This window comes from Salmo salar, chromosome 02, assembly GCF_965601325.2.
Source record: "Salmo salar chromosome 02, fSalSal1, whole genome shotgun sequence".
NCBI lineage: Eukaryota > Metazoa > Chordata > Actinopteri > Salmoniformes > Salmonidae > Salmo > Salmo salar.
In genome coordinates, this window is record NC_138292.1 from 71,805,001 (window position 1) to 71,817,116 (window position 12,116).

General features: G+C 44.8%; 1 protein-coding gene across 1 annotated transcript in view; it reads left to right on the forward strand.

Moving 5' to 3' along the window:
- The window catches only part of LOC123724101 (ligand-dependent corepressor), a 38,834-nt gene that overhangs the window by 809 nt on the left and 25,909 nt on the right, over positions 1–12,116 (forward strand). Inside the window, exons 2-3 of the mRNA XM_082966604.1 lie at positions 2,264–2,390; positions 6,998–7,432. Coding sequence (XP_082822730.1) covers positions 7,051–7,432 — 382 coding nt within the window. The 5' untranslated portion in view covers positions 2,264–2,390; positions 6,998–7,050. The remainder of the gene's footprint in view (positions 1–2,263; positions 2,391–6,997; positions 7,433–12,116) is intronic.

Consider the following 12,116-nt stretch of genomic DNA (forward strand, 5'->3'; position numbering starts at 1 on the left):
CACTGCATTACAGCTAGCTGATTAGCTAACCCCCCCACACACTGCATTACAGCTAGCTGATTAGCTAACCCCCCCACACACTGCATTACAGCTAGCTGATTAGCTAACCCCCCCGCCCACACTGCATTACAGCTAGCTGATTAGCTAACCCCCCCGCCCACACTGCATTACAGCTAGCTGATTAGCTAACCCCCCCGCCCACACTGCATTACAGCTAGCTGATTAGCTAACCCCCCCCCCCCACACTGCATTACAGCTAGTTGATTAGCTAAACCCCCCATACTGCATTACAGCTAGCTGATTAGCTAAACCCCACACACTGCATTTGAGATAGCTAATTAGCTTCAGGAACAAAATCCAGTCTGCATCTTTTCATCTTTCCATCGCCTCATCGACAATAACACACACACACACCCTTTAAGTAGAGGTCAATCCCTGGTCGTCTCACTCATTCAGCCATGTCTAATCATCCTAAAATGGCGCTAGAATTTTTTGCCTCTCGGGAATGTATTATTATTTTTTGCTCTTTCAGTCACCCCTCGTTCCCTTTGACCTTGTGAATTGATGGCTCGTCGGCACGTCGTTCGGGGCGCCACTCGTCCTCCATTTTTGCTTTGTCTTTAAAGGGGCAATCTGGGATTCAAACGATAAAGAAGTGGACACCGCGCCACTTTTGATATACCAATCCCAGATTGCCCCTTTAATGGAGGAACGAAGGATGAAACAGAAGGCCTCACAAAGAGCCCCCCCCCCTTCTGTTGCCACGCCAACCAACCACTCCTTTTCTCCTTTTTCATCTTGACCTCTTCAACCCTGAAGGTCGGCCATCTGGCACCTACAATTTAATACACACTTGTACACTTGTGTGAAAAAGAACAAATATAAGCACCAACCAAATTATTATTATTATTATTATTATTATAAACATATATAACATAATAGTAGTAGTAGTAGTAGTAGTAGTAGTACTGGTCTATGATCAGATTGTAATGAATAGGATTATATAAATCAGATTCAGCACTCCTACTTCTGAGACACTTTGTGAATACGCTCCATGGTCCATAAAACATATTACCTAGAACATATCTGCCCTCCTTCCTCTGCTTGTCTCTGGCCTTACCATGCCTGGGTCGGGCTTGCCCTGCGTCCCAAATGGCACCCTATTCTCTTTATTGTGCACTATGTCTGAACACGGCCCATAGCGCTCTGGTCAAAAGTAGTGCACGATGTAGGGAATAGGGTGCCATTTGGGACGTACTCTTCATATTTCACTGTGTGCGTTTAATTGCATGAAATGCCAGAGGACCTGCACAGGACGGAAACAATTGATTCATTGATCTGCAGCTATGCAAACTCCCAACAGAGAAAGAGGGAGGAGGTAGGCTTGAGGGAGGGGGAGAGAGAGGGAGTGGGAGAGAGGGGGGAGGAGGTAGGCTTGAGGGAGAGGGAGGGAGTGGGAGAGAGAGGAGGAGGAGGTAGGCTTGAGGGAGGGGGAGAGCGAGGGAGTGGGAGAGAGAGGGGGAGGAGGTAGGCTTGAGGGAGTGGGAGAGCGAGGGAGTGGGAGAGAGAGGGGGAGGAGGTAGGCAGAGGGAGTGGGAGAGAGAGGGGGAGTAGGTAGGCAGAGGGAGAAGGAAAGGGAAAGGGGGATACCTAGTCACTTGAACAACTGAATGCATTCAACTGAAATTTGTCTTCCGAGGGGAGGGAGAGAGAGAGAGACGAGGGAGAGGGAGCGAGAGAGGGATGGAGAGGGAGGGAAGAGAGAATGCCTCATTCATATTAACTGTGAAGGTATGCCGCTTTAAAAAGAAACTGTTTGAGCCTGTTTTGGTTTTGTCAGTTTTCACATCACTGGATTCTAAGAGGAGAAAGAGGAGAGACAGTCAGAGTGTCACGCACATTCCTCCCACCACCCCCAGATCATTCATCTGTTTGTTTTATAAACACAATGACTGCAAGTCCATAGTACCACACAAACACTTTCTTAATCACTTATATTTTGTCACCCGGTCTTTTTAAAGCTTCCACCACAACGTTATCTCACCACCTATTCTCATATTATTATTTTTCTGCTTAGTAAAAAAAAAAAAAAAACGGACTTAAAATACTTTTTATGGTTTTCCTCTGGGTTTGGTCCAGGAAAACTTAATTAAAACTGTGTCTGCTTTGTCTGTGTCCCTCTGAGGAACACTTGGTTATACATTCATGTACTGTTTTCTAAAATCCCAAACCCTTTTCCTCTTGTGTTCTGTGTCCCTCTCAGGAACACTTGGTTGGCATCACCCCCCAGGTCTTATCAGAGTCAGAGGACTTGAAACAGGACACGTCCAAAATCAACCGCCTGGAGAAGCAAGCCGAAGAGTTCCTCAATGCTGTCTTCTACAGAAAGGGTGAGTCTAGAACCTATAGAACCATAAGGGAGTCTAGAACGTAGAACCATAAGGGAGTCTAGAACGTAGAACCATAAGGGAGTCTAGAACGTAGAACCATAAAGGAGTCTAGAACATAGAACCATGAGAGAGTTTAGAAACTAAAACAATAAGGGAGTCTAGAACCATAAGGGATTTTAGAACCTAGAACCATAAGGGAGTCTAGAACCTAGAACTATAAGGGAGTCTAGAACGTAGAACCATAAGTGAGTCTAGTAGAACTATATGGCATAGTCAGTTGGGGCATTATAAAGACACCAAGGTATGGAACTTCGAAACACCAAAGTTGTGGGTTTGATTCCCACATTTGGGCTCCCGAGTGGCGCAGCGGTCTAAGGTACTGCATCTCAGTACTTGAGGCGTCACTACAGACACCCTGGTTTGATTCCAGGCTGTATCACAACCGGCTGTGATTGGGAGTCCCATAGGGCGGCACACAATTGGCCCAGCATCGGTCGGGTTTGGCCGGGGTATGGCCGTCATTGTAAATAAGAATTTGTTCTTAAGTGACTTGCCTAGCTAAATAAAGGTTAAATAAAAAAAACGTGTCCTAAAAAAACTGAAGTTTAAAATGAAATGTGTCGCTTAACTGACCATATATTGTTATGGTTATATACTCTCCTAGAGAAGAGAGAGGTGCACTGTGTGACTGGTTGCATCCAAAATGGCCCCCTATTCCCTACACTATATAATGTAGTGCACTACTTTTTTTTGGTGAAAAGCAGTGCACTAGTGAACAGGGTGCCCTTTGAGATACATGGTTGTTTTGGAGAGGATTAGGTCACTCAGTCAGATGCTGATCCAATCAATGTGTCTGCCCAATCAATCTGGGTTCACACTCCACACCCAGCCCTCAGCTCTCAGCTTTCAGCTGGCCTAAAGCACAGAGTGTATAATCAATCTGGGTTCACACACCACACCCAGCTCTCAGCCCTCAGCTCTCAGCTGGCCTAAAGCTGCTGTACACAGAGTATATAATCAATCTGGGTTCACACACCACACCCAGCTCTCAGCCCTCAGCTCTCAGCTGGCCTAAAGCTGCTATACACGGAGTGTATAATCAATCTGGGTTCACACTCCACACCCAGCCCTCAGCTCTCAGCTGGCCTAAAGCTGCTGTACACAGAGTGTATAATCAATCTGGGTTCACACTCCACACTCAGCCCTCAGCTCTCAGCTCTCAGCTGGCCTAAAGCTGCTGTACACAGAGTGTATAATCAATCTGGGTTCACACACCACACCCAGCCCTCAGCTCTCAGCTGGCCTAAAGCTGCTGTACACTGAGTGTACAAAACATTATTTCCATGACATAGACTGACCAGGTGAATCCATGTGAAAGCTTTGATCCCTTATTGATGTCACTTGTTAAATCCACTTCAGTGTAAATGAAGGGGAGGAGACAGGTTAAAGAAGGATTTTTAAGCCTTGAGACAATTGAGACATGGATTGTGTATGTGTGTCATTCAGAGGGTGAATGGACAAGACACAATATTTAAGTGCCTTTGAACAGGGTATGGTAGTAGGTGCCAGGCACACCGGTTTGAGTGTTAAGAACTGCAACGCTGCTGGGTTTTTCACGCTCAACAGTTTCCTGTGTGTATAAAGAATGGTCCAAAGGACATCCAGCCAACTATGGGAAGCATTGGAATCAACTCAACACTATGCACAGTATATAAACAGACACACACACACACACACACACACACACACACACACACACACACACACACACACAAAGCCAAAACATTTTGGACCCACTCGTTTCTTTTGGGTCCTTAGCTCCTAGATGTGTGTCTGAGGGTGTGGTTTCTACCTTCCCAGTGATGTTCCTTTAGCTAAATGTTTTTATCATGTCTATATGTTCCCGGCTTTATGTTATGGGTCCACACGGAACCCTATTCCCTACATAGTGCACTACTTTTGACCAGATTGCATAGGGCCCTGGTTAAAAGGAGTGCAGTGTATTGGGATAGTGTTCCAGGACGTAGGTATTGTTTGCAGCAAGCTTCCCCTTCGGACACAGGGCACAATTCCTCGGCCCAAAAGGAAATGTTTTTCCAGAAAGCTTGTCTGCTAAATCACTTTGTTGTTTTGCGGCTGAAAGTTGGGGGCTATAGGGTAGACTAGAGTTGCGTCCCAAATGGCACCATATTCCCTATGTAGTTTACTACTATAGGGGCCAATGGGGTTCTGTTCGAAAGTAGTGCACTACATAGGGAATAGGGTGCCATTTGCGACAAAGCCTAGCTAACAGTCTGTCTGTAGTATTACAAAGAGGTATTAAATAACATGTCCTGTACGTATACATCTATGTCCACATTCTAACAGTCTGTCTGTAGTATTACAGAGAGGTAATAAACATGTCCTGTAGGTATACATCTATGTCCACATTCTAACAGTCTGTCTGTAGTATTACAGAGAGGTATTAAACAACATGTCCTGTACGTATACATCTATGTCCACATTCTAACAGTCTGTCTGTAGTATTACAGAGAGGTAATAAATAACATCCTAGATCTGATCAACACATCCTAGATCTGAATGAAAGAAATAATCTTATTAAATACTTTTTTCTTTACATAGTTGAATGTGCTGACAACAAAATCACACAAAATAATCAATGGAAATCCAATTTATCAACCCATGGAGGTCTGGATTTGGAGTCACACTCAAAATTAAAGTGGAAAACCACACTACAGGCTGATCCAACTTTGATGTAATGTCCTTAAAACAAGTCAAAATGAGGCTCAGTAGTGTGTGTGGCCTCCACGTGCCTGTATGACCTCCCTACAACGCCTGGGCATGCTCCTGATGAGGTGGTGGATGGTCTCCTGAGGGATCCGCCAACTCCTGGACAGTCTGTGGTGCAACGTGGCATTGGTGGATGGAGCGAGACATGATGTCCCAGATGTGCTCAATTGGATTCAGGTCTGTGGAACGGGCGGGCCAGTCCATAGCATCAATGCCTTCCTCTTGCAGGAACTGCTGACACACTCCAGCCACATGAGGTCTAGCATTGTCTTGCATTAGGAGGAACCCAGGGCCAACCGCACCAGCATATGGTCTCACAAGGGGTCTGAGGATCTCATCTCGGTACCTAATGGCAGTCAGGCTACCTCTGGCGAGCACATGGAGGGCTGTGCGGCCCCCCAAAGAAATGCCACCCCACACCATGACTGACCCACCGCCAAACCGGTCATGCTGGAGGATGTTGCAGGCAGCAGAACGTTCTCCACGGCGTCTCCAGACTCTGTCACGTCTGTCACGTGCTCAGTGTGAACCTGCTTTCATCTGTGAAGAGCACAGGGCGCCAGTGGTGAATTTGCCAATCTTGGTGTTCTCTGGCAAATGCCAAACGTCCTGCACAGTGTTGGGCTGTAAGCACAACCCCCACCTGTGGATGTCGTGCCCTCATACCACCCTCATGGAGTCTGTTTCTGACCGTTTGAGCAGACACATGCACATTTGTGGCCTGCTGGAGGTCATTTTGCAGGGCTCTGGCAGTGCCCCTCCTTGCACAAAGGCGGAGGTAGCGGTCCTGCTGCTGGGTTGTTGCCCTCCTACGGCCTCCTCCACGTCTCCTGATGTACTGGCCTGTCTCCTGGTAGCGCCTCCATGCTCTGGACACTACGCTGACAGACACAGCAAACCTTCTTGCCACAGCTCGCATTGATGTGCCATCCTGGATGAGCTGCACTACCTGAGCCACTTGTGTGGGTTGTATACTCCGTCTCATGCTACCACTAGAGTGAAAGCACCGCCAGTATTCAAAAGTGACCAAAACATCAGCCAGGAAGCATAGGAACTGAGAAGGGGTCTGTGGTCACCACCTGCTGAATCACTCCTTAATTGGGGGTGTCTTGCTTATTGCCTATAATTTCCACCTGTTGTCTATTCCATTTGCACAACAGCATGTGGAATTTATTGTCAATCAGTGTTGCTTCCTAAGTGGACAGTTTGATTTCACAGAAGTGTGATTGACTTGGAGTTACATTGTGTTGTTTAAGTGTTCCCTTTATTTTTTTGAGCAGTGTATGTATATATATATATATATATATATATATATATATATATATATATATATATATATATATATATATATATTTCTTCACATAAACAGTAATATTTCCTGGTTGCTAAAATTTGAATATTTCGCCTAATTTCAGTTTATGTGACATAAAAAGTAATGTATAGCGTAGAAATTTGCTGTACGGTCTAAAACGCTGTGAAATATATTTTCAGTAACCAAAAATATTGTATTTTCAGCTGTTTAAAGCTGGTGTACAAAACTGAAAGTAAAATATGCAAAACAAAATTAAAGAATGGGAAGCACAGAAATAGTGCACATAGAACATATCTACAACTTCTGAGACTGGCTTTCAGTGAGCATGACAGGTTCATAACTGACATTTCTACGTGAATTTGGTCCGGTCCCCCAAAAATTGACATATTGCAGCTTTAATGTTGTTAGTTGTAGTGCTGCCGGATCTTTAGCCAGTCGTTAGAATGTTAAACAGATTAAGAAAGTTCTAATAGGTGTCTAATGTTGTGTGTTTGTTTGTCTCTAGCAGATCTCCCAAGCTTCTCGGACCCCCACATCCCTCTAGTGGCTCGTGAAATAATGCAGCGAATGATCCGTCAGTTCGCTGCCGAATATACCTCAAAAAACAGCTATTCTCAGGACACCCCCCATCACCCCCAGCCCAACGGCATCAAGGACCAAAGCCGCCTCCTGCCAAGAGCGGCCTCTCCAGCCCCGGCCCCCCTCACCCTGCCGTGGGCGTCCAGCCCCCCGTCCCCCACCCCGGGACCGGGCCTCAGCCCCGCCTCAGCCTCTGCCTTCGCCCCGGACAGTGGGAACGGAGCCGGTAGTAACTGTAGTGGTACCGGTGCTGCTGCCTCTGCACAGAACCCTGTCCTCAGCAAGCTTCTCATGGCCGACCAGGACTCTCCGCTGGACCTCACCGTCAAGAGGCCTGACCCCACAGAGACCAAAACAGAGGGTAAGACACCACTCACACATCCATTTCGCATCAAAACGTATTTACCGTATGGACAGGATAAAATGGTGTACACAGTACAATGAAATGCTTACTTGCAGGCTCTCTCTCAACAGTGCAACAACAATAAGAAAAAGAGAAATAAGAAAAAATATTCAATAAAATAAATAAGTAGAAGAAAAACCTGGACTGAAGAACTCCCCCATAGCTTCAATAAAACGCCCTGTATCTCTCCTATCTCCATTTATCTTTACTATATCTCCCTATATCGCCAATATCTCCCCTATATTGACTATATCGCCCCTATATGTTGCTTATATCTCCCCTATATCTCGCATATATCACCTATATCTCCCTATCGGTCTCCTATAGCTTCCCTATATCTCCTTTATATATCCCCTATTTCTCTCCTATATCTCCACTTTATCTCATTTTTATATCCTCTATATCTCCGCTATATCTCTTCTATATCTCCACTATTTCGCCTATATCTTCGCTGTATCTTGCTTATATCTCTCCCCTATCGCTCCCCTATATATGCTCTATATCTCTTCTATATCGCCAATATTGCTCCTATATATCCCTTATATCTTCCCTATATCTCCCCAATAGCTCTCTTACAGTTGAAGTCGGAAGTTTACATACACTTAGGTTGGAGTCATTAAAACTCGTTTTTCAACCACTCCACAAATTTCTTGTTAACAAACTATAGTTTTGGCAAGTCGGTTAGGACATCTACTTTGTGTATGACAGAAGTAATTTTTCCAACAATTGTTTACAGACAGATTATTTCACTTATAATGAAACTGTTTCACAATTCCAGTGGGTCAGAAGTTTACATACACTGAGTTGACAGTGCCTTTAAACAGCTTGGAAAATTCCAGAAAATTATGTCATGGCTTTAGAAGCTAATTGGAGGTGTACCTGTGGATGTATTTCAAGGCCTACCTTCAAACGCAGTGCCTCTTTGCTTGACATCATGGGAAAATCAAAAGAAATCAGCCAAGACCTGAGGGGAAAAAAATGGTAGACCTCCACAAGTCTGGTTCATCCTTGGGAGCAATTTCCAAACACCTGAAGGTACCACGTTCATCTGTTCAAACAATACTACGCAAGTATAAACACCATGGGACCATGCAGCCGTCTAACCGCTCAGGAAGGAGATGCGTTCTGTCTCCTAGAGATGAACGTACTTCGGTGCGAAAAGTGCAAATCAATCCCAGAACAACAGCAAAGGACCTTGTGAAGATGCTGGAGGAAACGGGTACAAAAGTATCTATATCCACAGTAAAACGAGTCCTATATCGATATAACCTGAAAGGCCGCTCAGCAAGGAAGAAGCCGCTGCTCCAAAACCACCATAAAAAAGCCAGACTACGGTTTGCAACTGCACATGGGGACAAAGATCGTACTTTTTGGAGAAATGGTCTGGTCTGATGAAACAAAAATAGAACTGTTTGGCCATAATGACCATCGTTGTGTTTGGCGGAAAAAGGGGGACGCTTACATGCCGAAGATCACCATCCCAACCGTGAAGCACGGGGGTGGCAGCATCATGTTGTGGGGGTGCTTTGCTGCAGGAGGGACTGGTGCACTTCACAAAATAGATGGCATCATGAGGCGGGAAAATTATTTGGATATATTGAAGCAACATCTCAAGACATCAGTCAGGAAGTTAAAGCTTGGTCTCAAATGGGTCTTCCAAATGGACAATGACCCCAAGCATACTTCCAAAGTTGTTGCAAAATGGCCTAAGGACAACAAAGTCAAGGTATTGGAGTGGCCATCACAAAGCCCTGACCTCAATCCCATAGAAAATTTGTCCGCAAAACTGAAAGTGTGTGCGAGCCAGGAGGCCTACAAACCTGACTCAGTTACACCAGCTCTGTCAGGAGGAATGGGCCAAAATTTACCAAACTTATTGTGGGAAGCTTGTGGAAGGTTCGCCGAAATGTTTGACCCAATTTAAAGGCAATGCTACCAAATACTAATTGAGTGTATATAAACTTCTGACCCACTGGGAATGTGATGAAAGAAATAAAAGCTAAAAGAAATCATTCTCTCTACTATTATTCTGACATTTCACATTCTTAAAATAAAGTGGTGATCCTAACTGACTTAAGACAGGCAATTTTTACTAGGATTAAATGTCAGGAATTGTGAAAAATTGAGTTTAAATGTATTTGGCTAAGGTGTATGTAAACTTCCGACTTCAACTGTATCTCTCCCCTATATCTCTTCTATATCTGATATATCTCCCCTGTATCTCTCTTTTCTCTTCACTATATCTCTTCTATAGCTGCCCTGTATCTCTCTTATCTCTCCACTATATCCCGTATATCTCTTCTATATCCTCTATCTATCCTATATAGTCCCTAAATCTCTACTATACAGTGAGGGGGAAAAAAGTATTTGATCCCCTGCTGATTTTGTACGTTTGCCCACTGACAAAGAAATTATCAGTCTATAATTTTAATGGTAGGTTTATTTGAACAGTGAGAGACAGAATAATAATAAAAAATCCAAAAAAACGCATGTCAAAAATGTTATAAATTGATTTGCATTTTAATGAGGGAAATAATTATTTGACCCCCTCTCAATCAGAAAGATTTCTGGCTCCCAGGTGTCTTTCATACAGGTAACAAGCTGCGATTAGGAGCACACTCTTAAAGGGAGTGCTCCTAATCTCAGCTTGTTACCTGTATAAAAGACACCTGTCCACAGAAGCAATCAGATTCCAAACTCTCCACCATGGCCAAGACCAAAGAGCTCTCCAAGGGTGTCAGGGACAAGATTGGAGACCTACACAAGGCTGGAATGGGCTACAAGACCATCGCCAAGCAGCTTGGTGAGAAGGTGACAACAGTTGGTGCGATTATTCGCAAATGGAAGAAACACAAAAGAACTGTCAATCTCCCTCGGCCTGGGGCTCAATGCAAGATCTCGCCTCGTGGAGTTGCAATGATTATGAGAACAGTGAGGAATCAGCCCAGAACTACATGGGAGGATCTTGTCAATGATCTCAAGGCAGCTGGGACCATAGTCACCAAGAAAACAATTGGTAACACACTACGCCCTGAAGGACTGAAATCCTGCAGCGCCCGCAAGGTCCCCCTACTCAAGAAAGCACATATACAAGCCCGTCTGAAGTTTGCCAATGAACGTCTGAATGATTCAGAGGACAACTGGGTGAAAGTGTTGTGGTCAGATGAGACCAAAATGGAGCTCTTTGACATCAACTCAACTCGCCGTGTTTGGAGGAGGAGGAATGCTGCTCAAACATGGAGGTGGAAACATTATGCTTTGGGGGTGTTTTTCTGCTAAGGGGAAAGGACAACTTCACCGCATCAAAGGGACGATGGACGGGGCCATGTACCGTGAAATCTTGGGTGAGAACCTCCTTCCCTCAGCCTGGGCATTGAAAATGGGTCGTGGATGGGTATTCCAGCATGACAATGACCCAAAACACATGGCCAAGGCAACAAAGGAGTGGCTTAAGAAGAAGCACATTAAAGTCCTGGAGTGACCTAGCCAGTCTCCAGACCTTAATCCCATAGAAAATCTGTGGAGGGAGCTGAAGGTTCGAGTTGCCAAACGTCAGCCTCGAAACCTTAATGACTTGGAGAAGATCTGCAAAGAGGAGTGGGACAAAATCCCTCCTGAGATGTGTGCAAACCTGGTGGCCAACTACAAGAAACGTCTGACCTCCTGTGATTTACAACAAGGGTTTTGCCACCAAGTACTAAGTCATGTTTTGCAGACGGGTCAAATACTTATTTCCCTCATTAAAATGCAAATCAATTTATAACATTTTTGACATGTGTTTTTCTGGAATTTCTTGTTGTTATTCTGTCTCTCACTGTTCAAATAAACCTACCATTAAAATGATAGATTGATCATTTCTTTGTCAGTGGGCAAACGTACAAAATCAGCAGGGGATCAAATACTTTTTTCCCTCACTGTATCTCCTATATTGACTATATACACTGCTCAAAAAAATAAAGGGAACACTAAAATAACACATCCTAGATCTGAATGAATGAAATAATCTTATTAAATACTTTTTTCTGTACATAGTTGAACGTGCTGACAACAAAATCACACAAAAATAATCAATGGAAATCCAATTTATCAACCCATGGAGGTCTGGATTTGGAGTTACACTCAAAATTAAAGTGGAAAACCACACTACAGGCTGATCCAACTTTGATGTAATGTCCTTAAAACAAGTCAAAATGAGGCTCAGTAGTGTGTGTGGCCTCCATGTGCCTGTATGACCTCCCTACAACGCCTGGGCATGCTCCTGATGAGGTGGCGGATGGTCTCCTGAGGGATCTCCTCCCAGACCTGGACTAAAGCATCTGCCAACTCCTGGACAGTCTGTGGTGCAACGTGGCGTTGGTGGATGGCGCGAGACATGATGTCCCAGATGTGCTCAATTGGATTCAGGTCTGTGGAACGGGCGGGCCAGTCCATAGCATCAATGCCTTCCTCTTGCAGGAACTGCTGACACACTCCAGCCACATGAGGTCTAGCATTGTCTTGCATTAGGAGGAACCCAGGGCCAACCGCACCAGCATATGGTCTCACAAAGGGTCTGAGGATCTCATCTCAGTACCTAATGGCAGTCAGGCTACCTCTGGCGAGCACATGGAGGGCTGTGCGGCCCCCCAAAGAAATGCCACCC